This window comes from Balaenoptera physalus (genome assembly GCF_965194825.1).
Source record: "Balaenoptera physalus genome assembly, chromosome: 2".
Taxonomy (NCBI): domain Eukaryota; kingdom Metazoa; phylum Chordata; class Mammalia; order Artiodactyla; family Balaenopteridae; genus Balaenoptera; species Balaenoptera physalus.
The window spans coordinates 85,445,006-85,471,787 of record NC_138883.1 but is presented as its reverse complement, the minus strand read 5'-3'; the positions used below and the strand labels follow the sequence as shown (position 1 = coordinate 85,471,787).

The window sequence follows — 26,782 nt, the reverse complement described above, 5'->3', positions numbered from 1 at the left end:
CCTGTGCTGACGTAGCCTTACTGGGAGTGCAGAGGAGAGGGTGTCCCTGTTATGTGGAGGAGCTCCACCTGCCCTGGAAGTTCTAACACTTGACCCTTATCCCCCATGCCTTTCCTGGTTGAGAATCGCTGCCCTAAAGCCAAATACAGCCTTGAGGGATTGGGGGGATGTGTTTGGTAGGAAAGTAGATAGCTTGGGACTGGGAGGGGGCAGCCCTGTAGACAGTATCGCTTCCCAGGACTCCTTGCTTGACGTGGAAACCCTGCTGTGGAAGCAGAAGATGCATGAGCGAGACCTGGAGGCACAGGTGGAGAAGATCAGCGTGCTGGAAGCCTCCACCGTCAGCCTGCACCAGGGTGGACAGCCCGAGACCCAGGGTGTCCTGGGCCGGTGCCAGGCCATGCTCCTGAGGTACCTCTGGCTCTGGCTGCGGGAGCCGTGGGTGGGCTGGCACAGGCGTCAGGCTCTTCCCTTGCCCTTGTATCCCTTAGCCTAGGCTCACCAGGCTTGTCCAAGGGCTGAGTTCAGATGCCAGGGCCCCAGCGCTCCTGACCCTGCAGTGTGTCAACCTGTTATGGAGTCAAACAGCACACAGTCACTCAGCTGAGATAAAGGGGACTTTTAAAAAGAAGCACATGCTTAAGAAACTAAAAGAGAGACGACCTCATGAAATGGCAATACCAGAGCACAGCAGTTAGCCAGACAGCGCTGAGTTTCTGCGCTGCCCTCTCACAGCGGGACTTGGGGCAGATTCCTCACAGAGTCTCATGTCTACAGTGAGGGGATAAAAATACCTGCCTCTTAGGGTTGTGGTCAGGATGAGAAAGGAATCCTTGATGTCCCGGTGTCGTGCCTGGCACTCAGGGGTGTCGGCATATTTCTTATGCTCATTTAACTGAAGCCGGCACAGCTATGAGACTCCAGTCTCTGCCTTTTTTTCTCGTAAAAGCCCATCTGGTTCAGCTGCCTCGTCCAGCCCCTCAGACGTTTAGATCAAGGCAGATTTGGCCAAAATCTGGATCCCAGATTGGCGGGGGTCTCCGTCCTTCCCAGAGAGCCCACCAGGGCCCTCTGTGTTTGTGGCTCCTGGGCTGGTGCCCTGGCGGCCGTCCCCTCCTCTTCCCTGCAGGTGGACCCCACCTGGGTACCCGAGGTCTTTGATTGACAGATGGAAAATGTTGGTTTGCTGGTCTCTGTCAACACTCCTTGCCCCCACCCCCGAGTCCCCTTAGGTGGTTCCTGGCAGGCCCAGCTGTCCCCCAGGACAGTGCCATCTTGACCCCCTCCCTCTCAGGCTTCTGGCATCCTCTGGGGGCTGTTTACATCCCATCAAGACTGTCTGCATCTCCTCTGCCCTCCACACCCTTTGGCAGCCCCAGCAGGAGACAGACTCAGGGTATATTGATACACAAGAAAGGCTGTCCTGGGCTGGAAGGGCACACCTATGCACATGTGTGTGCATGTGTGTGCGCACACACCCGTAGCAGCTCCAGGTCCCAGCGAGCAGACCTGAGGCCCCTGACATCCTCCTTCCAGCAGGAAAGAGGCACTCCTGGAGCAAGCCGGGACCCGTCACCGCCAGCTGGAGGAGCTCGGGCAGCTGCAGGCTTCCCTGCAGGGTTCCTACGAGGTTAGCCGGTGTGGGGAGTGGTTGTGGTGAGAGAAGGGGCTGCCCCCGGGACAAGCCACTCTTCCTCGGGGCAGCCCAGAGGTTAGGGGGAAGGAGAGCCCTAGGCAGCAGAGCCTGTTCCTCCCGTTGTGCCCAGGTGGCCGCATGGCTGAGGGAGAAGAACCTGGTGGTCCTGGAAGAGGGCTGGCAGGCCCCAGCCGGGCTGCAGGCACAGTCGCGGCGGCAGCAGAATCTCCAGGTCAAGCAGGACACGAGTGTACACCACCAGCAAAGGCTGCAGACGGTGAGGTCTTGGGGACCAGGGATGGGCTTACAGGCCAGAGCAGGGGGTGACCCCACAGAGCCCTGGCAGCTGGCTCTGAATCACAGCCGTGGATGGCCGACCTTCAGGTGCTTTCTGCATACAGATGTCGCGCTAAGCACCAAAGGGCGGTGAGGCGCAGTGGCTTCCCTTGGCACCCTCTCCAAAAATAGTGCCTTTTCAAGAATTTTAAAGATGGTGTTTCGGCGTGATGGTTTTAACAGCTCTCTTGGAAAGACATCAGAGGACAGAGTCAGGGTATGTAGCCAGCAGTCCTGTGCATGTAGGAGTCAAAGTATAGCACCTTTTAAATTTACCCTCTTCCACCTGCAAAGGGCAGGCCCTGACCCCAGGCTGCCTCTCTCTGATATAAAGTACCCTGCTAAGTATTTGAAATGTTTGATCTCATTTAAACAAAATACCCATTATTTATCTCCGTTACATGGATGAGGAAAATGAGCTCAGAGAGGTTAAGGAACTTGCCCAAGATCACACAGCTAGCACACAGACTCTGCAGCTGTGGGGCTGGTGGTTGGAGCCAACACGAGAGCCCTGACACCAGCAGTCCTGAGTCCACGAGGTGTGTGCCATGTTGTGGCTATAGGAGGGGCAGAGGCTGCTGCAGGATGGCCTCGCATCCTCGGAGACCATCCAGGAGCGGCTGCAGGAGCTGAGAGAACTCTGGGAGGAGCTACAGGCCAACTGCCAGAGGAAGGCAGCCAAGCTACAAGAGGCCCGTGAGGTGAGGCTGTGTGGCCCTTGAGCGGGCTGGGTGCAGCTCTAGACTCTCCCCCTCGTGCCCACCTCACATTCTGCCCCAGGCCCTGCATCTCCGGCAGAGCGTGGAGGAACTGGAGAAGTGGCTGGAGCCCATGGAGCTCAAACTGAGAGCCCCCATCGGGGGCCCAGAGCAGCCGGGGCTGGACGAGCTCCTGGGGGCTCAGGGAGAGCTGGACAGGCAGGCCGGACCCGCACAGGCCTTTGTCCGGGAAGGCCACTGCCTGGCTCAAGACGTGGAAGAGCAGGCCCAGCGGCTGCTTCAGAGGTAAACCCGTCCCTTCCCTCTGCCCCCTGGCTCGGCTCCTCGGGGCCCTCCCTGCCCACGGTGAGTGGCACCGAGCGGGCGAGCTGGTGTGCGGGTCACAGTGTGGCCCTGATCCTGACGACCAGGGTGCCCCCTGCCCCGGGCCCGCCCTCCGCTGCTGCAGGTTCGAGAGCCAGCGGGCGCCCCTGCGGGAGCGCAGGACAGCCCTGGAGGCCCGGAGCCTCCTCCTGCAGTTCTTCAGGGACGCCGACGAGGAGATGGCCTGGGTGCGGGAGAAGCTGCCCCTGATGGCCGCTCGGGACTGCGGCCAGAGCCCTAGCGCCCTGCGGCGCCTGCAGGAGAAGTGCCAGGTGTGGGCCCAGCGGGAGGGGCGGGGCTGTCGTCAGTTGCCTCTGGGGCTGGAAGCTTCTGCCTGCAGGAGGCTCCGGGGGCCCCTGGATTCTTTGTTGGTCACAGGGGCAGGGTTCTCTCTGGGGGCAGCTGTGGGATCCCACCGGGCTTGAGACGCGACTCTGGGTCCCCCAAGGAGCACCCAGGAGCATCCCCTGTCTTCCTCCGGCTCTGCAGAACCTGGAGACTGAGATGAGCAGCCACGAGGCTCTGACCCGGGCGGCGGTGGGCACAGGGCGCGAGCTGGTGCAGTCTGGGCACTTTGCTGCCTGCGACGTGGCTGCCCGGGCACGGCAGCTGGAGGATGCCGTGGGCCGCCTGCAGGCAGAGGCTGCGCAGAGGCGACAGCGGCTGTAGCAGGCTCAGGAGGCCCAGCAGTCCCTGATGGAGGTGAGGGGGTGTGATGGGGCACAAAAGGGCAGGGGTTGGTCATGAGGACACCCAGAGGGTAGGCAGGGCTGGAAGGTAACCCCCAGGTGGGGCTCTGGGCTCTCTGTGCATCTTCTGTCACCTCCACTAAGTTGTCTCCTGCCCCCAAGATCTTCCTTCAGCATGTTTCCCAGGAAACAGCCCACTGGGTTTGGTTTGGTTTCGTTTTGCTGTTTTTTCTAAACCAATGATTCTCAATCAGTGCTTCACATCAGTATCACCTGGAACTTTTAAGAAGTGCTGACACTCAGCTCTATTCCAGACCAAATCCGAATCTTAAGGGGTGAGAGCCAGGCATAGCGAGTTGTTAAAACTCTCAGGTGATCCCCGTCAGCCAAGTTGAGAACCACTCACTGCTCTAAATCTCGAGGCCGTGAACTCAAAGTTGGGAGCCCTGGAGGGCATTGCCCAGGGAAACCTGTCCTCTATGTCACCCCAGCTCCCAGAGGCAGAATCCTGGCTGGAAGAACGGGGCTGTGTTCAAGAACAGGACATCGAGGATATGGGCCAGAGTGCCGAGGCCACGCAGGCCTTTCTGCGGTGGCTGGAGGCCACCAGGAGAGACCTGGAGGGGTTCAGCATGCGCATCGAGAGGCTGCAGCAGACAGCAGCCCTCCTCGAGAGCGGGCAGAACCCAGAAACGTGAGTTGGAGCCAGGCCCAAATAGGGAGGAGCAGGGAGGAGCTCTGCCTACAGAGGCGCGAGGCCGGTCCAGCCTGGAGAGGAAGGGCTCCAGGCGGATTGTCCTTCCTGCCGCAGCCCCAAGTTGCTCGCCCTGATGCTCGCGGTGAGAGACACCCACTCGGGGCTGTTGCAAAGAGCAGAGGGCAGGGAGCAAGGCCTTCGGGAGCAGCTGCAGCTCCACCAACTGGAGCAGGAGGCCCTGCTCCTGGACGCCTGGCTGGCGAGCAAGGTGGCCACTGCCGAGTCCCAGGACTACGGGCAGGACCTGGAGGCCGTCAAGGTGAGTCACTCCTGAGCAAACCTGGAGGAGAGTAGATTGAGTAGCCCGCAAGGGCAGAGAAGGGGGAGGGGGCCACACAGGAAGTGGGGGGCTCTGGGAGGATCCCTGTGGTCCTAGAGGCAGGGCCAAGGGACGTCAGAAATGGCAGGTACTGCCGAGCCCTTCATTAGCTTTGAGAGCTGCTGGACGCCACCTGCAGAGTGACCTCCCTGGCCCTACACCCTGCAGGTGCTGGAAGAGAAGTTCGATGCTTTCAGCAAGGAAGTCCAGAGCCTGGGACAGGCCAAGATGCAGGCCCCGCGGAAGCAGGCAGGCTCCTTGGAATGGGCGGCACCCAGGTGCTCTCCCCAGATTCAAGGGCAGCGGAGTCACATCGAGGCCGCTTGGGAGAGACTGGACCGGGCAGTGAAAGGCCGCACACAGGTAGGTACCCCCAGTCTCAGCCAGGGGCAGCCAAGGGGCTGGGACAGCTGTGTCTTCTGCCTGGGCCAGGGACAGGCAGTGCCGCCGTGTGTGTATGTGTCTGTGTGTGGAGCAAGGTGGCTGCCTCCAACTCCCAGTGCCAAGCAGACCAAACGTCGCAGTCTTCCACCTCCAGCCCTCTCCGAGTCTCTCCACCGATTTGGTTTCCCCCTGGTGCAGCTCACACCTCCAGGGAGAAACAGGAAGCATGTCTGGCCAGCTCCTGACCACCCCTCCCCCGCCCCCGCAAAGCCCCCTCCAAACATAGGCTTCAGGTTTATTAAGACACAGGCCCCGCTGGTCTCTTGTCCTTCACCACACACGCTAACTGGGCAAGATCGCTCCAGCCACTCACTCTTCTCATCTAAATGCTCTGAGTGGATCTGTGTGCCGAGGACATCCTCAGTGTTTCTCCACGGCCTTCGCTGTCAGCCACAGCTGGCAGTTTCTAGAAAAGCAGTCCAGGTCCCCGAGCCCGACAGAGCCTGCAGCCCAGGGCTGCCGCCTCTGAGCGTCCTGGCCAGGCAGCCTCCTGAGGCGACCCCCTTCATCTCGGCCAGATGCCCCCAAAGCAACCTCCTCCCTCCGGTGGACTCACTCCCACCTGCTTCCGAGCCCCCACCTCTGCCCCTCTCGTGAGTTGGGCACTGAAGACCCTCTCCTCACAGAATCCCCCAGGGCCCTACCCCGTCATCAGTAACATCACACATTCACAGAGCAGCTGCCACATCTGGGACATTTCCTGTACCTGGTGGTCATGAACGAGTCACCAAGCCCCATGGACCTCCTTGTTTAAAAGGAAGTGGCCCGGGAGGCTACATCTCCAGGGAGAGAGGACCCTGGCCGGAGCAGGCCCTCCCTCCTCTCTCAGAACCTGGCCACGGCCCGTGAGCTCTGCGGCTTTGAGCAGGCGGCAGCCGAGCTCCGGGCTGGATGCAGGAGGCGGCGGCCCTGGTGGCAAGAGATGCCTGTGGCCGCAGCCCGGTGCCGGTGCAGACCCTGCAGCAACAGCACAGATGCCTGGAGGCAAGGGTCCACGCCCCGCGGCCTGCCCGTCTGCCCTGCTCCCCTGGCTGAGGGGACCCCAGAGGTGGGAAGGGAGGGCCTGCGTGCCCAGGCTGTGGAGGCGGGCTTCCCCAGAGGGTGGGTGCTCCCTGCAGAGGAGCAGGCATCGGGCTGCCAGGGGGTAAGGCCCGCTCCTGTGTTCTGGCGGCAGAGGGAACCGGCAGCGATGGAAAAGGAGGTGGCCCAGGTGCAGATGGAGGCCTGCCAGCTGGGCCAGCTACACCCTGTGGCTCAGGAGGGCCTGGCCAAGCAACTGGCTGAGGTGCAGGAGGCCTGGGCCACCCTGAATGCGAAGGTCCAGGAGCGGGGTCGCAGCTGGAGGAGGCTGCCCAGGGCCACGCCTTCCTCGGACGCTGTCGGGAACTGCTGTAGGTGGCATCCTGCCCCGGCTGTTGGCTCAGCTCTGCCCTGCAGGGCGGGGGTCACCCCAGCTCTTTGGGGGGCTATAGTTCCCATCTCCCTATGCAGCTCATGCCCTGCCCCCCACCCCAGTCTGCCCTCCTGGCCCTGACAGCAGCTTCCCCTCCCTGCCCCGCAGAGCATGGGCTCAGGAGAAGCAGGGGCTGCTGTCCTCAGAGAAGCTGGCTGGGGATGTGGCTGGGACCGAGCGGCTCCTGGAGCTGCTTGAGGAGCTGGGGCAACAAGTCAAGGGGCGCTGCCATCAAGCCCAGAATGTACAGCAGGAAGGGCAGCAGCTGGTGGACAATGGCCACTTCATGTCCCTGGAGAGATACGAGCACAGAGATGGGTCTGGGGCTGGGCACACAGCCCAGTTACCCAAGGCCTCGGAACCCTGAGCGGGAGGAGAAGGGCAGGCAGGGGGCGGAGAGAGGGGGGCAGAGACGGGGAGGGTCCAGGCCTCACGGTCTTCCCTCGACACCTCTGCTGGGCACTCCAGCCCTGCCCTACCCCATGGCTCTGCCTGAGCCTCTCACCCACAGCACCCCGTCCCCCCAGATGACAGAGTGCCTGCAGGAGCTGGACGGTCGGCCGCGGGCACTCAGGGAGGCCTGGGCCCTGCGCCGGGAGCGCTGTGAGGGGAGCTGGCAATTGCAGAAGCTGCAGCAGGGGCTGGACCAGGCTGAGGCCTGGCCGGCCTGCCGGGAGGACCTCCTGCTGGACCCCAACGGCGGGGTAAGCTGAGGCCCTGCCCCTTAGCCGCTGCACCGTCTGGCAGCTACAGCCAAGGGCAGGTCTTGCTGCTCCCCTGCGCCCCGGGCCAGGTTGCAGAGGGTGAGGGAATGGCTCTCTGTTCCCCCGAGGGCTGGGCCGCACCCTGGCTTGCTTCTCCCCAGCGCTCGGTGTCAGATGTGGAGTGGCAAGCCAGGTCCCTGCTCCAGGGGGGAAGGGGAGGAGCCTCACTATCCCGGAGAGGCCGGAAGTCAGGATGTCACCCAGACACACACCCATAGACCCCAAGACCCACACACAGGTTCACACACAGAACAGACCTACACACAATGACACAGTACACAGACTCCACACACAGCCTTGTGCCTGAGGAATCACTCACATCACAGCAGGGGTGGCAGCCAGTTGTGGTGTCTGGTATAATTATCCACTCCTGCAGGGCCTACAGCTTCCAATTTATGATTCAGATGAGGTGCTGCTGAGTCAACAGGCCTTATCCAGGACACGGTGGCTTCTAAGGTCATCAGAGCAGCCATTTCTTCTGCTCTGTGCCTCCAGCCACATGCCCAGGGCAGACAGAGGTAGTGAGTTGGATCATGGGAACCAGTCATCTCCCATCCCCCCGCACATCACGGTCCCTCCTGCAGCTGCCTCCCAGTAGCCACATCCCACATCAATGTTAGGAGGAGGTGCAGAGGCCGGGGGCACCAGTGCTTGGAGAAGACTCTGGGGAAGCTAGGCCCTAAATTCACTCCACCTCCCTGTTCTCCCAACAGGTCTGGGCCCTGAAGTGAACCTGCAGGTGGCACCAAACCTCAGGGCTACAAGCGAGGACACCCTCAAGGGGACCAGGAGACCCAGCTATCAGGCCCCTGGGACCAACTTCTGGAATAGACGGTTAGGAGACAGGCCCCACCAAGGTCACAGCTTGCTGAAGTCACGCCGTTAGGAGACAGGCCCCACCAAGGTCACAGCTTGCTGAAGTCACGCCGTTAGCACTGGTCTGTCTTTGGCTCATCTGATCCCAGGTCTGGCCCACCCCTATTAATCATGGGACAGGAAGCAGCCCTTTGCCTGAGTCCCTGGGTGAGGAAGACAGGAGTGCTGGCTGTCACTGCCTGCGAGTCACCTGGGCAGGGCCAGGGCTGCAGCAGCAAGACCCGCCCCCCAGGCTAAACTGGCCACCTCTCTGCTTGGAGCAAGTGGGCCGGAGTGGAGTAGACACTGCCATGAGCTCACAGCCTGCTCTTCAGGGGAAGCCCAAGCTGACTTGCCAGCTCTATAAGGTGCCTGGGGAGAGGTTTTGTTTCCTAAACCAGTCCTTGCCATGGGTAACCAAGAGGTGGGATGACCTGTCCCTTCTTGGAAGCAATGACAGTAATCTCCATAATGCCTCACGTTTGTATGGGCCTCTGTAATACATAAAATGCTCTATTTATTTCACTCAGTACAGCTACTCAAGGTAGCAAGGAAGGGAAAGGACACCCAGGTCACGGGGCTTTGTGTGCGCACACAAATCTGGCCCAGACTGCCCCACTTACCCCGCTGCCACAGAACCTCTGAATCTTCTCCAGCTGCATCATGGAGACGAGGTCCCAGCCCGTTTAAAACCCTCAACCTACCCCAGGGTGTCCGTGGCAGGGGTGCTGGCGGCTTCAGTGCCACGTCTGGGTGGTGCTGGGCGCCTTCGTGAGCCCCTCAGAGGGCTGGCGACCACAACTGGGCCGTCCAAACCGCCAGAGGCTCTGAACTTGGTGATGACGGTCTCCACCCCAACTCAACCGGAGCAGCAAGGCGGCCCAGAAGGGAGCCTGAAAGAGTCAGGGGCCGTGGGGCTGGGGCGTGGCACGGCATCCTCCTGCCCATCACTCGGCCCGGCGCTGCTTGCGCCGCCGCACGGCCTCACGCAGGGCCTCCAGCAGCTGCTCCTGGTTGTTGCAGATGTTGTAGTGCGTCAGGCGGAGCAGCTTGTCCATGTCCTCCTGGCTGTAGGTCACCTTCAAGTAGTGGTAGGGGGAGTCGGATGAAGACAGGTTCACCTCCCCGGCCTCCTGCGCCTCGGCCGTCCGCCGGACCCCTGTGGAGAGAGTGCAGGCCGGCCATGGGAGGAGACCTCGCTGGGGATGGAGGGCGGGTTTGGGGTCACCTGGGTGGAGGCCTAGAGGATGGAGGAGGGCGGCTCACCTGGGGCTGAGTGCTCCCGGAAGGAGGCGTTTACCAGCGGGAAGTGCAGCACGGCAGGGGCGTCAGGGCGGGCAGGGTCTGAGAAGAGGTGGCACTCTCGGGGCTGGCGCTGCTCCTCGGGGCTGGGTGAGATGGATGGGAACGGGATGCCCTGCTTCTGGCAGAACTGATCCAGGAGCTGCAGCTGCTGCAGGGTGGGCAGAAGAGGCATCAGCGGGATGGGTCCATGGGCTCCCAGTGTCCTCCACGCTGGGCTGCCTGAACGTGGAGGTCTGCTAAGACGTGGGACTGAGTGCCCAGATGCCAAGCCAGACGCTAGTGGACCCAGCAGGCCAGGCTGGGGTAAATGTTCTAAACCTGGCAGCCCTTCTATGGCAGCCCCTTTGGTGTCAACGGAGCCGGGCCGCTAATAACAACAACGCCCAGGTTCTGCAACTGGGAGACAAAACCCTTCACGGGACCAACACGGAAACTCAGAGCAAGGAGTCCCAGGGGTTCAGGACCAAACAGGGTGCAGGTACGTTCAAAATAAAATACATTTTAAAACACTGCCAGCTTCCCACCACGCCAACTTCCTGAGCAGAGTAAGTTCCCCTGGGGGAGAGTTCATAGAATCCACAGCCTTTCATTCACAGCGTCGCTGTCACAGCCCCTAAGGGAAGCTGTCCCAGAAACCAGACTCCAAAGCAGATCTCTCCAGAGTCAGGGTGTCAGGCCAGCTGAGGCCAGGCCTGGCGTTGCCCCCACCTCCCAAGCCTGCCCGCTGCCCACCTGAAAGGCTCCATGGAGGTTGTAATCCAGCGACAGGATGAGGTCCACGTCCCGTGTGGGCCGCAGGAGGGGTGGGCAGCTGGTGTTGACAAGGTAGCCAACATCCAACAGGCAAAGGAAGGGCTCTGCAGGTGTCAGCTGGTTGGGGAGGCCATCCAGTTTGGTGGCTGGAAAGTTAGGGGGTGGGGATCGGGTGGAGAGCAGCTGTCACTGGTGCTAAAGGCACCAGCCCCTCCAGCCTAATGCCAGCTCCTTGCTGCTTTAGGAGGCTCTACCATCCGGCTCCTGCCCTCTCCCGCCAAAGCAGCACCTCAACTCCCGAGGCTCCACAGATGGGCCCTGACCCCAACGTAAGGAGAGGAAAAGGGGCTCCCGCTCTAAGCCACCCAGAGAACTGAACTCAAACGAACTGGGGCCAAGGGATTGGACAGTGCAGATGTCTGGACCAGGGACCCAAGGCTCAGGTGGCCATGGGAAGAGTTTGGGGAGCTGGGAGCAGGGGAGAAAAGCAATACCTTTCCAGGCAGAGAAGTGAGGATGCTGGAAATAGTCCTTGTGGAAAGAGAGGCCACGGAGGAAATTGTGGGTGGCCTGGGCAAGTGGACGCCGTGTCAGAAGGTCAGTGAAGAACTCAGCTATCCTGCTGGCCGCTGTGGGAGGCTCTCCTATATTCAGAAGGGGGACCTGCTCCTTGTCTGCAGTCAAGAATGGGGGAAACGGGGACCCTTTATTCCAGCCTCTGTGGACTCACAAAGGAGGAGAGAGCCACCCCACACTCCCCAAATACAGGCCCACTGGCTGCCTCTCCCATCCTGCGGGGAAGAGCCCGGGCACCTACCCAGGCTGGCCTGAGCCTGTGCCCAGCGGTCCCAGAACTGGCTGGGCTCGGAGGACCAATACAAGCTGTCCTGGAGGCTGGCTGCGTACAGGTTGCTCCAGATGCCTGAGGAGGAGATCCGAGTGGGAGAGAGTCCCCCACCTCACCAAACCCAGACCATTCCCCACAGCCCGTCCGGGACCAGGAAACGTCCCAGTGACTGAGCTGGGACAGTCGAGCCCGCCACCTCGCCCAGGCCCCTTCTCCCCACAACCCTAGCTTCTCCCGCCTCCCAGACCCGCTCACCTTCCAGGAAGCAGATGCGGGACTCAGGAAGCCGCTTTGTCAGGCGCCCCATGAAGAACTCGGAGCCAAAGAGCTCAGAGGGGATGAAGGCGCCGTACTTGGGAAAGCCGACCTCATAGGGGGAGAACTCACACCACTCTGTGAAGAGCCACACAGCCTCAGCAGGGGGCCCAGAGCCTGAGGCCCCTCGGGCACCAAGGCACCCACCACGGGCCCCGCGTCAGGCAGCCTCGTGATCAGGAGGCCCAGCCTTGCTGCTGGCACCCTGAGCGTGGGACCCACGGCCCTTGCCCCCATCCCAAAGCCTGAGTGACTCGGATAGGATGACAGGCTCTGGAAAGCAAGGGACCTGGCCCAGAAGAGGGGGGAGTTAACACCCACCTTCACAGACAGGCCTGGCTACCTCTCACCCCGACAACTGTGAGAGCACAGGGCACGGTTCTGGAGCTACTCACCCCCAAATTCAAAGGTAGTCAGGTTCCGTTCTTTGGTGTTGAGAGCACAGTAGATGGGCAGAGGGTTCTGGCCACGGCTCAGGGCCTCCCGCTGGTCTGAGAGTTTGTGGTCGTGAGGCTGAGGGAAGGTAGTGTGAGCCTAAAGCCAGGGCTTCCTGGGGCCTTTCCCAGCCCCTGCGGCCCAGGGCCGCTCCCCACCTCTGGACCTTGCCCTGGCTTTGGCTGCCCCCATCCCCCAGCAACAGCCCCACTCCGCCCCCCAGGCCGCGCCCCTCCCCACACCTCGTCATGCAACAGCGCCTCGTTGATGAGGGCCCACAGGTTGGTGAAGCAGGGCGGGTGGCCCAGGCGCGCACGCTCAGCCAGCTCCTGCTGGTACCGCCACAGCTGGCTGGGGGCCAGCACGCCCAGCTTGCTCTTGGTCACCTGCGTCTTCAGTGACTCGATGGGCCCTGCCAGGTCCTTCTGAGACCACTCTGGGTCCTCGTAGAGGTTGGCCAAAGCCCTGGGAAAAGCCAAAGCCGGGGGATTGTCACTCAAGGACCCCCATCACACGCCTTGGGCTCATTCTCTATGCTAGGACAATGGCCCAGAAGACACCTTCCAGGGTCCCCTTGAGCACCTTTCTCTCTGGCACGTGCATTCTCCCACCCCTTCCAGTTTGGTCAGAGAGGCCGGTGGAGTCTGAGAGAGCCTTACCACCACACCCTCCTATCACAACCCAACTAGCCACCCCCAGGCTCCTACACTCAAGCTCACCAGGTGGAGCCCGAGGCCCCTGTGATGCAGGAGATGCAATCCAAGAGGCCCAGCTCCTTCAGGCCAGCCAGCTGCCCATACAGGGAAGTCATGGCCCGGATCCCACCACCAGTGGCCATAACAGCTACCACTGGAATCTGGAAGAGAGAATAGCCAGGCTTGGAGAGGCCTTAGGGAAGGGGAAGGCCAAGCCACAGGAAGAAGAGGTAGCAAGCCAAGTGCCCACTCAGCTCACCCACAGCTAAGGCTGGTCAAGATCTGATCAGGGCTCTTGGGACCAGTTCTAGTCAGGTCTGCTGAGGAAGGTCTAGTCGGAAGTAGCCTTGCAAGCGTCAGGCTTGTCTGGTTTTAAGAACTCCAAGAGAAATGGACAAGTTCCAGGCCTCATCTCCTCACCTCTAGCCCCTAAGGAGTCTGGTGACTGCTTTCTTGAAGCCCCAGGGTCACCTCAAAAGTCTCCCACATGGCTACCTCTCTCCCTCTTTCTAGGAGAGGTCAAATCCCTAGGAGATGCCCCAGGCTGATCTGATGCCCCAGGCCTCATGCACTGCTCTGCATTTGATGTGATCAAGCTCCTGACAACAGCAAGGGAGAGGGAAGCAGAGCAGGGTCCAAGGCTGGCTCGGCACCAGTTCTGGTCTGGTTAGGGCACAACCAGTCCCAGCATCCAGCACTGAACCCGAGGACGCCCACCTAATCCAGCCCAGTCCCCAGACCTCATCCTCCTGCAGGTCTCCATCCAGCTGCAGGGCCTGCTTCAGGGCCTTGGCCACCACCTGCTTCCTCCTGCTCAGGAAGGCCCGCTCCTCAGCACAGGGCCCGCAGTCCAGCCGCACCGCCAGCTCCCTCAGTCTGGGTGGGAAGGAAGGCACCATGAGGCAGCTCCCGGCCTCGTCAGAGAAAGAGAAGCTGGGCTGGCCTGCCTGCCCCGGAAAGCCAGCCGCCACCCTTCTCTCCTCTCTCCAACCCTCGCCCCTGCTCCTGTGTCCTCACTGACGTGTGTCGTGTGGATGTGAGGGGGAGAAGGTGAACCCAGACCCTGGCGGGGACACCCTTGGGGAAGCAGCACAGCGGATTCACAGGACCAGGAAAGCGGTGACTGAAGAGGCTCCGGGGAGGACCCAATGCCATCGATCCACTTCCTCCTCTCAGCCTCTCTCCCTCACCCACCCAAAAATGACTCTAAAGGGGACAGGAATGGTGCTCCCACCTCTTCGTGGTGGGGAGCTAGCGCCCCCCCAGGCATGTGCAGGGCCAGTGTAGGCGGCTCCTCCCATCTCCTAAGGGTTAACTGAGGCCCCAAAGGGGCGCGACTGCACTCCTCTTGGTTTCCTTGCCCCCTCTGTGCCTCTAACCCCTGTCCCACCTGCCATCTGCTTTTCCAGCCAAACATTTATCAAGTGCCTCCCAAGTGCCAGGCACTGGGCTAGACACACACCCCTCTGACCGAACCAGGAATGCATGTAAAACGTTAACAGGAAGAGCCTTCACCTGCCAAGGCCCCCGCACCTCAGGCCCCACCGTGGGAGCAAACCCCTGAGCATCTCAGAGAGGATTCACGGTGGTCGGGCCTGCTAGGGGCCGCCCCGTGCCTGCTCGTTCCTCCAGGCTGAGTGCCCGCTGCTGTCCCCCGTGACCTTTCCCAGTGCCCAGCCGGCCTCTCACCCTTCTTCTTTTTTCAGCTCCACCTTCATCAGGGGCTCCTGAAAACCATGAAGCCTCCAGTCACAAAGATGGGACACCCCGTTGCCTTCAACCCAGCCCAAGCCACGTCCCATGACAGCCCCATGCTCCCTTGGGCCCCAGCCATCTCCACAGGGGCCAGGCCGGAGGCCTGAAGACAGGTATGCTCAGAGAACTCCTCTCCCAGAGCCTGGCCTGGCATTTGTCCAGGGCCTGGCCCAAGGACAGAAGCCGCTACAGAAGCAGGCCCGCCCTTCAAGGCCTGGGGCCTGGGCCCAGCCCCGCCCGTGCATCTGGCTTTCTTCCTCTGGGTGACCAGTACCTGGGATGTAGGGAAGACAAGTCTCACCACTTGGTCAGAGGGCAGTGCCCTCAGAGGCACCTTCAGCTGCTCTTGGGGCGCATCCTGCAGGAAGGATGAAGAGGACCTAAGAATCTCCACCCTTCCATTCCAGCAAAGCCTCATCAATTGCCCCGGGAGTGACAGAGAAGTAGCCGGAAGGGGGACAGGAGGCTGAGATCAACCCCACACTTCCCAGGATGCCTGACGCTGCCAGGGACTGATGGGGAGGGGGCTCGGGGTGAGCAGAGGAACAGGCTGGCAGAAGGTGCCGAGGGAAGGAGGGGGGAGGGCTCTGCAGGCCTCAGCGCCCGGGACGTCCCACTACCTGCAGGTGAATACTCAGCTCCTGCTCCCAGCAGGCCGGCCAATGGAAGCGGAAGGAGCCGGCGCCCACGGAGGCCTCCTGCGGACCCTCACAGGACCCGGGAACCACAAGCTGAACTCTGCCCTCTGACCCTGGAAACAGGAACCAGAGCAGAGAGGCTGGGAATGGGATCTCAGCCCACAGAGGCCCCTGTCTCGCCTAAGGGGCCTGGGGGCGGGGCACTCCCCCCCACTGAGATGGAGGTCTGGCTCAGACCTGGGCTGGGAGATGGGGTCGCACCACAGCCCCTCTGAGGACTAAAGGGAAAAGCCCCAGCACGGATTCGTCCCCTCACCCCTGCTCCTGGCTGAGAGCTGGGGGCAGCTAGTGCAAGGTTCCCTCCAGGGTCCCCTTAGAAAGGGGAAGACAAGGGCTGAGAGACGGCAGCTCTCCCAGTGGTTTGGGGACTCACCCTGCTGGCCCCCGGCCTTCTCCAGTCGAACATGCAAGCAGGAGAGCTCCCGGGCCTGGGTCATTAAGAGAGCCCCTCAGACTCGAGCCCCTCCCCTGCTGGAGACGCCACCCTCCCAACACCCTGGTTCCTGCTCCTCAGCACCTTTTTACCTTGGCCCTGAGTCACCAAACATTTGCTTGGGGTTGTAGCCTCTGGAACTAAAATCCCAGCCGGCCCCGCCACCCCCCAGCAACAACGGTACCCGACCCCCGTGGTGGGCTCAAGCTTCAGGCCCGGGGAGAAGGGTGCACAGAGGGCACGAGGGAGGGGCTCTAGACTCACCACCAGGATGCCATTACTGACGAGGTGCTCAGCACAGTCGGTCCTGGAAAGAGCCCCCAGTGACCCTTAGCGAGAACCCAGGTTCCCATCCCCCAAGGAGGTCTGGGCTTTCCTCCTCCACCCCCGATGCCTCCCAGGGAAGGGTGTCAGCTCTGGGTGCGCTGGGCTCTGTCCTTCCCAGAAGGAATCACTCCCACCCGGGAACTGCCCCATGGCCCGACTTACAGATTCTGCAGCCGAAATTCAACTTCCAGCTGCTCCTTGCCCTGGAGAGAGAAAGAAGCAAGTTAGAAACGGTGAGGAGTACGTGTGTGTGTAGGTCCCAACCCAGACACCTGGGCTGCTGTGGTCCCAGTGGTGAGGAGAGCCACTGGCCACCTTCCCTGGACTGCTCCAAGAAAGCTGCCCTTGGCCTAGGGGACAAGACAGAGGGTCGGGGACAGGACTGCTCTTTGGTGGACAGGAGCTCCTCGCTGACAGAGGCCTCTGGGATGCCAGGGAAGCCTGGACCACTCACTGGAGAAGAAAGCCATGTACCTGGCTACCCTCCAAAGCATCCCCTCCCCAGGGCTGAAGCCCTCCGCTGCCTGCACACAGCCTTGCCTGAGGGTTCAGCGAGAAGCTCTCACGCCGGGACTCCCCAGCCCGCAAAGTCCCCACGTCAAACAGCACTGACAACAGAGGGTCATCCTTGGTCAGAAGGTCCTGGTCAAAGACTTTGAGTTGCACGATGTTCTGAAAGGGGAACAGAGTGAGGGGGCTGCAGGAAGAAGGGGTGGGACAGGGGTGGGTCAGGGAGCAGGGCCAGGCTGATGCCTGCCCACCTTGAGCTGGCTGTGGATTCGGAAGTGAAAGCTCTGATTCCAGATGGGGTTTCTGCTGTTCTTGACCATGCGCGTCTGGAGCTGCTGGCTGGAGGCCGAGGGCAGCCACAGAGTCACGTAGCAGTCAGAGGGAGTCACTGTGGGAAGAAAGAAGGAGTGCCCGGTGCTGGCCAAGAGCCCTTCCCAGCCCAGCCGCCCAGAGCCCACGTCCTTCCATCACAGGCAGCCCCAGGAGGCCTAGAGACCCAGGAAATGGGGCTGGGTCGGGAGGCAGGAGGTGCAGGCCTGACCTCGACGTTCCATCCACTACCTCCTCTCAGCACCCTCTCTGGGACCCGCTGCACGCCCAGCCCTACTCGCGTCTCTTCCCATTGTCCTGCCCCACTCTGAAGCCAGCTGCAGAACCACTGCCCTCTCTGGGCCCAGCACTCACCTAGGTCCTTGGAGGGCAGGCCATGGGCCTGCAGGACATGAATGGTGAGCAAGCAGGTCCCAGGCACCTTTGCCTGCAGAGGAGAGAGAGAGAAACAGGCTTACTACAGGCTGATGGGCCCAAAGGGGAGGCTGGGGTGACACCTTGAGGCCTAATCCTGAACCAGAAGGACCAGCCCTGCCCAGCCACAGGCCTGTCCTCCACCCACCAGAGTCCTGAGCCAACAGGCGGCTACGGTATCTCCTGATGAGGCCTGCCTACACTTACACAACACTTTGCACCAGCTCTGGTCCAAGGGCTTCATGTAGATTAACTCGATTTAATCATACAACCACCCTATGCACGAGGATTACTTATTATGACCAACCCCACAGGAAACAGAGGCACAGAAAGGCTAAGTAGTTGCTTGCCCGAGACCCAGGGCCAGGACTGGAGCAGGCTAGCTCAACTTCTGCTCTCAACTCCCACACTTACCTGCTTCCAGTTCCTGGTACAGTATCCTTACTCTTTCCACCCCACAACCCTGGCTCCCCTTTACTAAGCAGCCTTGAGGCTGGTCTTGGGTGGCGGGGGGCCCCCAGGGCAGCAAAGCGGTGTGTGGATATAAGGCTACAGAGGGAAGGGAAGAGGTATGTCAGGGCCCCGGTTGTCCTTGGTCCCCCTGGTTGAGCTGCTTCCCATACTCTGCATCCCTGGCCAAAAGACAATTCTGGAAATGGGCTCTCCACTAGGCTAGGGACAGCAATTATCAGCTCAGACCACCCATAGGTTGTCCAGTCTTCCAGGTCCTACAAGGTCAGGCTAAAGATGGTCCCCAGGTGGCCCCATCCAAACCCACGACCCTGGGTATGGGGATGTAGACCCTGTGCTAATTGAGTCTTCCTTTTGGCCATCAGCCCTGCTTCAAAAGGGCCCTGATGGAACGGAGTCCAGGGGCAGAGCTGGAAAAGCTCATCCAGCACCGTCAGCCCGGGGGCCCCCATGACCCAAGCAACTGAGTCAGAAAGAACCCCAGAGCGGCCATTTCCTCTGGGGCCCCAGGGTGGCAGCTGGGAGCCTGAGTTCTCAGGGCCCAAATCCACGGTGCCAGGGAGCTCCGCCTGGAGCCCATCTCTAGGGCAGGAAAAACACAGAATGATCCTCCTTCCCAAGACCCTGCCTCTTCCCTGGCCTCTGCTCCCTGGCCCTGTCCAAGGCCGGCAAACACCTGGAGAAGCCCATAGCCCCCTCGAGAAACAGCATTAACCAGGCCGCGCAGGGACCAGTGCCCTAGCAGGTCTTACCAGAGCCATGAGGCAGTGTCCTCGGGAGGAAGGAATGACGGCAGCACCTGCAGGACTAAGGACTGTCAGCTTTCTCACCCAGCGCCAGGGATGTCCCAGCAGGCCCCGAGCTCCTCCCTGGTTCCTGCCCACTGCTTCCGCTCCACCCAAGCCCCACGCCCACTCCTGGGCCAGCCGCCCGTCCAGGAGATGAGACACCTTAAGCCCACACAGAGCCACTGACACCCTCGCGATGGGGGCTCAGCACCCCCAGAGACCCATCCTCTCCAGCCACCGCCCTCTGGGCCCCACAGCCCTGCTCTCCCTGCCTGGACCTCAAGGAGGGACCCCCAGGAGAGCTCGCCGTCAGCGGCTGAGCAAGAGGCCGCAGGGGTCTGGCTGGGGGCACGGCTGAAGGGGCTGCTGAGGTCTGGAAGGCAGGGAGCAGGCCCCAGAGCGGCAGCAAACCCACGAGCCGCATCCCCCCACCCCAGGGCCTTCCACAGCCTCCTGGTGCCAACGTGACAGAACCGCCCCATCTTCATGAAGCGCTTGGCCAACCTGAGGGGAGAGCCCTGGGCCCCAGCGTGAGCCGGCAGGGCTGTGGCTTGTTCTGTGAAACAGCCCTTCAAAGCCGCGTGCCGGGCTGCCTCCACCTTGGAGCTGGGTGCTGGGTGGCGGCCGGGGAAGGGGGCTCTTCCGTCCCCAGGGCCAGGTTGGGGCAAGGGGGCGGGATGGGGACAGCGAGTGTAGAGACCCGCTCCTTCCTCAGGGCGACAGCCTCAGGAGGGACAGGGGTTTCTGTCCCCTCCTATCTGTGCCTGCTGTGAGGGAAACAAGGGTGACCTTTAGGGAACAAGACCCCACCAGCTGCCATGGAGCTGGAGGAGGAGAGCAAACAAGGCCAGAGCGAAGCTAACGAGAGCTTTACAGGCCCTGAGTCAACGAGTTCTGTGCCACAGAGTGACAGCAAGGCTGAGGTCGGCCTGCTTGCCCCAGAGAGGCTGTGACGGCGGCCGGGGACAGAGAGGTCTCGGCCGCAGAGAGCTCCTCAGGCCCCAGCCTGGACCCAGCCCTCACCCCCAATCAGGGTCACCCTGAAATGTTCACCTGAACCTTCCAGCCCTCACCAGACCACGGAAGGCAACCGCAAGGGAGCCTTAGCACACGTGAATCATAGCCGCCTTTAATTGAACGCTTCCTCCGTGCCAGGCCAGTGCCATCCTTACAGATACTGTCCCCAACACGCCATGAGGTAGGAACCATCGTTATCTGTTTTACAGACAGCACACTGATGCTGTGAGGCAGTAACTCGCCCAAGGTCACGGCGCCGGTGAGAGGCGGTGCCGCACCTGAACCCCACTCCTCTTCCAGAACAGGCTGCTGCCTCACCTGTGCGCCAGCTTCCTGGGAGCCCACACCCAGACCTGCCTGGCACCTCCTGGTCCTCCCGATCCTCTGAAGCTGACCCTAAGCCCAGCTGGGCCAGCAGCCAGCACCTCTGACTCCAGGTTGCCTCTCGAGGTGACTGGCTCAGGAGGGGCACGGCCTTTTCCATGAGTTGTCCTTGGTGATGTTCACCAGGGCTCGGTCAGTTGAGGCCTGAGGCCTTAGTGAGGGAGTCGAGCAGCTGGAAGTAACTGTACTTGAGGTCATATTCCATGTCGTACCAGAAATTCACTGTGGAGAGAATGGAGACCGGAGCACGAGGGTCCCCCTTCTAACCTAAGCTTCCCCACCCACCCCCCGGTGAGCTGGGCAGCCCCTCACCGGCCATGCAGCCGTGGGACTGCTGGACGTGGTGGAACCACAGGGCAGGCAGGTAGAGCATCTCGCCAGTCTGCACTGTGCAGTGAAGGGCCTGGGCCTGACTGTAACTGGGGTACTGGGCCAGATCTGGAGCTAAGGGGTCCAGTGGGATCCAAGGCACCTGGGAACACAACAGATTCCAGGGAGTAGGCCCAAAGCCCTCAGGCCCTCCAGCTCTGTCCCTGGAGGTAAACACCATGGGCCCTGCCCTGCTCGGCACTGGGAGGCCCAGACGTAGGGATTCTTCAGAGCAAAGCACCACCTCCCCATCTCTTTTGTGCCTGTTCCTCAGAGCCCAGGTTCCTTGCCTCCCCCCTCCCGGGGCCCAGGAACAAGGCAGACACCTTCTCCATGGCCTCTTCATCCACCATCTTGAATGAGCCCTCTTCGGTTAGCTGGTAGGTTGCCGGTGTGTACAGCTCTGAAGCCAAAGGGAGAAAGTTGTGGGCACCCTCAAAGGGCCTGGAGCTTGCCCACCACTCCCACTTGTTCCCTGGGTGCGGGGGCAAGAGGGCCAGGAGTCCTAGTGCAGTGGAGATGCTGTGTCCACACTTCAGGCCTGGGGCCCAGCCCGCCCAGGGCTACCCACTGCCCTCCCTCTACTTTGGGCCACCTGCTCCCCGGCCCCTCCAGGCTGCATCCCCCTACCATAGGGGATGAAGGGCCGGTCGCTGGGTGGATGCAGCAGGAAGTGTTTCTCTCCCGAGACCACACAGTAGAGGTTCTCATAGTGGTCCTTATGCACTGCCGACACAGAGGGCCCAGTGGGCAGGGTTAGGAGGGGCAGGGCACAGGAGGGGGCAGACACTCGCACTTGGGGCCCTGCACCCCAAGACAGCTTACGGTGTGACAGAAGAGCACGCAAAGTCAGAGGAGGCTCAGGGGGATGCCAAGGAGAGGAGTCCGGCAGGCATTTGGGCATCTCAGATCTCTGCCTGTCAGGGACGTGACACTCGCCAAGAGGGGAATTTGCACAAACAGGGTCCTTCTGAGTCTACCCCCTGACTTAGCTGGCCTTCACTGCTTTCTAGGGACCTACAAGAAACGGCGTCCCCCGCGTCCAATGCCGCGGGCACCTTCGCCCACCTGAGCTGTTGGGGAAAGCCCTCTGTTATGCCTGAGCCCCAGAATCCCAGGAGAAATCTTAGAGATCAATCAGTCCGACTTCCCTTCAGGCCAGCCTTCTACTCTCCGCCTCGCCTTCCCTCCCCACAACCTCCTCCCCACCTTTGTATTCCCGACACCTACACGACGTCACTGCAGCTGCCTCCCCCAGCCAGAAGTTCACAGCATCGGGCATCTTTCCTGTGGGTCAGAGGAAAAGAGGGCGAGTTAGGAGAGGCCAGGCTGGGAACTACCACCACAGTGATGCTGGGCCAGAACCTGGGCGGGGAGCAGAGGGGCCCCAGGGAAACGGCAGGGAGAAGGGGCAGAGGTGGGTGAGCATGGCGAGGGGCCTCTGTCCCCTGGAGCAGAAGGAAGGGCAGCCATCTTCAGTAGTTCGTCGAAATGAAGTCAAGGCCGAGGGAGCTGACCCCGTGGAGCCAAGAGTGTGGGCCGTCACCAGCAAGGGGAGAGAAGCGGCAAGCGGGGCTGGCTCCCACCTTCCCACTTCTTCCCTGCCGGGGCCCCACCTCCACTCACCCAGCGCCTCAGAGGCCCAGGGCACGTGGGGCTCCAGATCAGGCAACAGCTGGGGCAGCTCGGTGAGCAGGTTGGAGCACTGCTTCTGCACGTAGAGGACCCCGGGGTGTTGGGCTCGGCCCTCCAGCACGTCCAGCACACAGCTCAGGGGCAGGCGGCGCTCGGCAGGCATCACAAAGCGGTCCCCTCGCACGGCATCCGCGTAACCATCTGGGGTCACCGCCACACTCACCTCCGCGGAGCCCGCTGTGGCTCTAGAGGAATGGACGTTCAGTCCAAGCCCAGATGCCCCAAAGCACCGCCCACACTCCGCCCAGGGCAGCCCCCACCTGAGGTAGGGGAGGGACCACTTCTGGAGGGCCGGCCAGTGCTGCAGGGCATTTCGGATGATGCAGGGCCTGTTGGGGCAGACCCAGTCGCGGTAGAAGTGGAGTGGACCGGGGGGCTTGTCCAGGTAGGGCACAGCAAGAGGCACGCTGAGCTCTGAGAGAAAGAGGCAGGGGAAGGGGGTTGAGGCCAACAGTACCCAGTTGCTGCCTGCATAAGAGATGCCCTCTCTGGGCAGTTCACTGTGTCACCAGGCAATGCCTATAGGTGACCAAGGGACCCTGGACAACCAGGAACAGAAGAATGAGGAGGGAAATTTAAAGGAGAAAGTGTGAAACACCCATGAACACACCAGGATGGGCCCTAAAGTCCACAGGGCCACGGGCTGCTGCTCAGCACACAATACAAACCCTCCAGGGGGCCACGTCCAGCCCTGCACAGTGAACCCCTGGCTTTCCTACTCTGGAGTGGCCAACCTCCTGGCATCCATTAGGAAAGGCAGCCATGGAGGCAATGTCGGGAGCTCCAGAACGAGTAGAGCTGAGGCCCCAAGGCCAATGCTTGTATGGGTGGCCAAGGTTCTGGAGAGCACCTAAAATGTGCTGAGGACTTGGCTGGGCCATCGTGGAGGTATTAAGGGATGATCCGAGCATCATCTCAAGAAGCTTACAACCTAACTGGAGAGACAGGCTGCCACACAAAACCATCAGGAGAAAAGTAAGGGCTGAACTGTCTTTTGGTCTCACCGAACAGCATCACCATCCTCAGACACCCAGGGCTGCCATGTGCATTTGGGCAGATTGTGTGGTGCTCCACCTGTGCAGAGGTCAATAGTGGCCCTGTGTCACCCTTAACAAAAATCTCTTCTTTTTTATTTATTTATTCATTTATTTTTTGGCTGCGTTCGGTCTTTGTTGCTGCGCACAGGCTTTCTCTAGTTGCAGCGAGTGGGAGCTACTCTTTGCTGTGGTGCGCAGGCTTCTCATTGCGGTGGCTTCTCTTGTTGCAGGACACGGGCTCTAGGTGCGCGGGCTTCAGTAGTTGTGGCACAGGGGCTCAGTAGTTGTGGCTTGCGGGCTCAGTAGTTGTGGCTTGCGGGCTCTAGAGCACAGGCTCAGTAGCTGTGGCGCATGGGCTTAGCTGCTCTGAGGCATGTGGGATCTTCCCGGACCAGGGCTCGAACCCGTGTCCCCTGCATTGGCAGGCGGATTCTTAACCACTGCGCCACCAGGGAAGCCCCCAAAATCTCTTCTTTTTGACTCTTTCTTCTCCCTCATTCCTGGTATCCTACTGATTACCTCTAAGTCCTGTTGATTCTACCGCCTATGTCTCTCAAGCCACACATATCCCTTTCCTCTGCTGGTAACCACATTCAAAGTTAGCTCATTTGGGTCCTCAAATGTCACTTTGATGAGGCCTCCCTCTCTGGCCACCCTTTTTAAAATTGTAACCTGCCCCCAACAATCTTTATACCCCTTCCCTTCTTATTCTATCATTTCTCACTAACACACTATATGTTTTACTTCTTCCACTTGTTTATCGATCCCTCTTGCTAGAATGTATGCTCCATGAGGGCAGGGATGCTTGTCTTATTCACTGATGTACCCCCCAGGACCTAGCACACAGTAGGTGCTCAGTAAATATTTGCTTAATGGTTGAATATAAGTCTCCAAAATCTCCTGGCTGGATGATTGCTGCAGTGAACTAACTGGTTTCCTTGGCTTAATTCCCCTCCTTCTCAAAGCATCCCCCACCCTGGCCCCAGTCATCTTCCTAAAATACAATCTCATCTTGTCACACCTCTAGTAAAAAGTCCTTTGACGGCTTACCACTGCTCCTTACAAAATACAGTCAGCCTTGGCACACACATTCAAGACACTCCGTGATGAGGCCCAACCTACTTTTCCAGTCTGGTTTCCTCCTGTCTGGTGCCTGCCCATCAGCACACACTCTACTCAGGTGATGCCAAACGTTGTTCCTGCTGCTCACTCACACTGGAATGCCTTCCTCCTGGCTTTTATACAGGGCATAGGCTTTGCTGTGTTATTTTCATCCTTGCGGTCTAGCCTGAATGTCTTGGTCCCCAGTGGGTGGTTACTACATCCTATCCCAACAGCCACTGCACTCATTTTCACCTCCGAGGTCACGCTCTCTCTCATGACCGCGTCTCCACACCGGTCATCTGGGCCTTGCAATCAGCTAGAAAGTGAAATGTCTTTAGATCAAAAATTGAAACTGAGCAGGAAGACCCTGGTGGACACCGGAAAACTGAAAAGGAAGTATGCTTCCTTCACTGGCTCGAGAGGCAAGATGGAACGTGCCAGATAGATAAGGGAGCAAGGGCGAGGAATCTGGCAAAGGGCCTTCCCAGTCATGCCAGCCCATCTAAGCAGTCAGCTGGTGGGGCTCAATAAATCTCCCTGTTATTCTTACTAGGAGTCTTAAAATAAGTGGCCACTGCTTTTTTTTTTTTTTTAACCCTTTGTACTTTCTGTAATTATTTCAGTTTTACTTTTTCACCGTTTAAGAGATTTCCTTTCTTTCAGTTTTACTTTTTCACCATTTTAATAGATTTCCTTTAGAGAATGGCCACTATTCCCTCCTGGGGCTTCCAAGTGAGAATTTCAAAAAGGATCCAAACAATTCCTCTGGTCCAACAATTCTTCTGCTAGGAATTTAACCAACAAAAACACACATGTGCACAAAGACTCTGCTCCAGGCACACCAGCCTCCTCACTGATCCCTGAACACACCTGGCACACTCCCACCATAGGGCATCTGACCCGCGTGCCCTCTCCTGGAATGCTCTTGTCTCTCAGAGGTCTGCCCGGCTCCCGTGCTCCCCTCCTTCTTCAAGCCAGTGCTCAAATGTCGCCTTATCAAAGAGGCCTACCCTGACCTTCTCATTTCAACTTGTAACCTGTCCTCCACCCCACATCCCAAGCCTCCTCATTCTCCTTTACTTTTTTACCCCAAAGCACTTATCTTCTAACCCATTTTTTCCTACTATATAATTTACTCATTTAGTGTGCCTATGGTTGTCTCCTCACTTAGAATGTAAGCTCTACGAGGGTAGAGATTTGTTTTGTTCGCTGATGTATCCTAAACATACTGAATGGAGCCTGGCACACTGAAGAGCTTACTAAGTATTGGTTAAACGAACACTCAAAGTATTGGTTGCAGTACTGAAAACAATAGATTGGAAATGGCCTAAATGCCTACCAATAGTGGGCTGATTAAGTAAATTACAGCATTAGTACACAGGAGGGATAGAAAAGACTGAAAAAGACTGAAGTAGAGTGATATGGAACGATTTTCAAGATACACAGTACAGGGCTTCCCTGGTGGCGCAGTGGTTGAGAATCCGCCTGCCAATGCACGGGACACGGGCTTGAGCCCTGGTCTGGGAAGATCCCACATGCCGCGGAGCAACTAGGCCCGTGAGCCACAACTACTGAGCCTGCGCGTCTGGAGCCTGTGCTCCGCAACAAGAGAGGCCGCGATAGTGAGAGGCCCGCGCACCGCAATGAAGAGTGGCCCCCGCTCGCCACAACTAGAGAAAGCCCTCGCACAGAAACACAGCCAAAAATAAATAAATGAATAAATAAATAAATAATTTTTAAAAATTGTCAAAAGACAAAGACATAATTAAAAAAAAAAAAAGATACAGAGTACAGAAGAGTGTGCCTAACAAGCTACCATTTGTATAAAAAGGGAGATATACAGCCATAGGTTTGTGTGTAGATATTAACAGAGTATTTCTGGAAGGATGCATACTGGAGCCTGGAATGGGAGGGAAGCTTACTTTACACTGTAAGTCTGCTGTTTTTAAAACCATGTGCCCATGTCACTATTCAGTGATAAGATATTGCTTAAAAATAGAAAGAGAAAAGGAAGAGAATGAGAGAGAAAAGTAAAAAACCAAGCAGGGGAAGAGCCAGGGATCTCCAGTACAGCTGCCTCCAGTTCTCCCAAAGCTCTGCAATGCTCGCAGCTTGGAGGAGTCTTTTCCTGAAGAAAGCGATCCAGCAGGGGTTCAGAGAGGGAGAAACCTCAAAGATTTCACAACAGGGAAGGGTGGGAGGGTTAATAACAGAATGCCCCGAGTATTCGGTGCCAGCTGACGGTGGGAAACACAGAACGCCACCAGAGTAAAGACTGGGCCGGGTCTTGGGAATAATGTGAAGAGTCCCCCCAAGAAGCCACGAAAGTGCGGGAACACGGAAGGAGGGGAGCTGAGGGCCCACCCAGGGGGCTGGGGAACGGGGCTGCGACACACGCGCAAGCACAGAGGGGCCGGCCACCAGTCACGTGCACGAGGTTCCGCGCCCCTTGAGGAAAAGAAACAGGGTGCACCCTGGTGCCAGTGGCCCAGGATGAACCAGGGCGCACCCGGATCCGGGACCCGGTTCTCGGCAAGCCCAAGGCCCCTCCCGCATCTTGTGATTGCTCTGCGGTCGGGGAGCCACCCCACTCACCCCTTGCCGCAGCCGGGAACTCCCGTAACTCTCTTCGCACGGCGTCCAAAGCCGCGTCCGCCATGACGATGACGCCGCCGCCGCCGCCGCCGCCCCTCCCTCCCTCCTTAAGACCCCGCCTCGGGCCCGAGGCCCCGCCCTTCCGTGCGGCCTCAAGCCCGGGCTCCCAG

At 59.7% G+C, this 26,782-nt stretch overlaps 3 protein-coding genes across 4 annotated transcripts in view; 1 reads left to right on the top strand and 2 right to left on the bottom strand.

The window, feature by feature from the left end:
- The window catches only part of SPTBN5 (spectrin beta, non-erythrocytic 5), a 45,030-nt gene extending 36,170 nt beyond the window's left edge, over window positions 1-8,860 (top strand). Inside the window, 19 exon segments of the mRNA XM_082449115.1 lie at window positions 14-411; window positions 1,540-1,640; window positions 1,705-1,913; window positions 2,536-2,673; window positions 2,753-2,976; window positions 3,140-3,326; window positions 3,544-3,720; window positions 3,724-3,756; window positions 4,235-4,437; window positions 4,555-4,759; window positions 4,988-5,182; window positions 6,093-6,144; window positions 6,147-6,247; window positions 6,438-6,597; window positions 6,600-6,654; window positions 6,825-7,082; window positions 7,084-7,420; window positions 8,194-8,337; window positions 8,385-8,860. Coding sequence (XP_082305241.1) covers window positions 14-411; window positions 1,540-1,640; window positions 1,705-1,913; window positions 2,536-2,673; window positions 2,753-2,976; window positions 3,140-3,326; window positions 3,544-3,720; window positions 3,724-3,756; window positions 4,235-4,437; window positions 4,555-4,759; window positions 4,988-5,182; window positions 6,093-6,144; window positions 6,147-6,247; window positions 6,438-6,597; window positions 6,600-6,654; window positions 6,825-7,082; window positions 7,084-7,420; window positions 8,194-8,211 — 3,051 coding nt within the window. The 3' untranslated portion in view covers window positions 8,212-8,337; window positions 8,385-8,860.
- PLA2G4B (phospholipase A2 group IVB) lies at window positions 8,833-19,912 on the bottom strand (the record flags this gene model as incomplete). Its single annotated transcript, XM_082449442.1, has 21 exons — window positions 8,833-9,494; window positions 9,602-9,788; window positions 10,373-10,539; window positions 10,888-11,067; window positions 11,211-11,315; window positions 11,496-11,633; window positions 11,951-12,068; window positions 12,233-12,455; window positions 12,710-12,846; window positions 13,426-13,561; window positions 14,375-14,412; window positions 14,715-14,798; window positions 15,061-15,191; window positions 15,512-15,566; window positions 15,836-15,878; window positions 16,061-16,101; window positions 16,439-16,570; window positions 16,660-16,796; window positions 17,093-17,165; window positions 18,376-18,422; window positions 19,747-19,912. 21 exons carry the CDS (start codon window positions 19,910-19,912, stop codon window positions 9,283-9,285), a joined length of 2,550 nt encoding a protein of 849 aa, XP_082305568.1. The 3' UTR covers window positions 8,833-9,282.
- JMJD7 (jumonji domain containing 7) lies at window positions 19,521-26,705 on the bottom strand. 2 transcript variants are annotated; one of them, XM_082449445.1, is made up of 8 exons: window positions 26,613-26,705; window positions 22,881-22,950; window positions 21,808-22,061; window positions 21,412-21,468; window positions 20,812-20,907; window positions 20,508-20,584; window positions 20,125-20,284; window positions 19,521-20,034 (listed from the first exon to the last, which is right to left on the bottom strand). In XM_082449445.1, the coding sequence occupies exons 1-8, from the start codon at window positions 26,674-26,676 to the stop codon at window positions 19,946-19,948; spliced, it is 867 nt and encodes a 288-aa protein (XP_082305571.1). In that variant the 5' UTR covers window positions 26,677-26,705; the 3' UTR covers window positions 19,521-19,945. The 2 variants fall into 2 exon arrangements, with proteins under 2 accessions (XP_082305571.1, XP_082305570.1); XM_082449444.1 differs by lacking the exon at window positions 22,881-22,950 and adding an exon at window positions 22,137-22,290.
- Window positions 26,706-26,782: the final 77 nt, after the last annotated feature.

Coding starts and splice junctions, on each gene's coding strand:
- JMJD7 (XM_082449444.1), bottom strand. CDS start 26,676: ATGGCGGACGCGGCTTTGGACGCCGTGCGAAGAGAGTTACGGGAGTTC. Junction 22,062..22,136: donor TGGTCCCTCCCCTACCTCAG/GTGGGGGCTGCC, acceptor CCATTCCTCTAG/AGCCACAGCGGGCTCCGCGG. Junction 20,035..20,124: donor GTCCCACGGCTGCATGGCCG/GTGAGGGGCTGC, acceptor TTCTCTCCACAG/TGAATTTCTGGTACGACATG.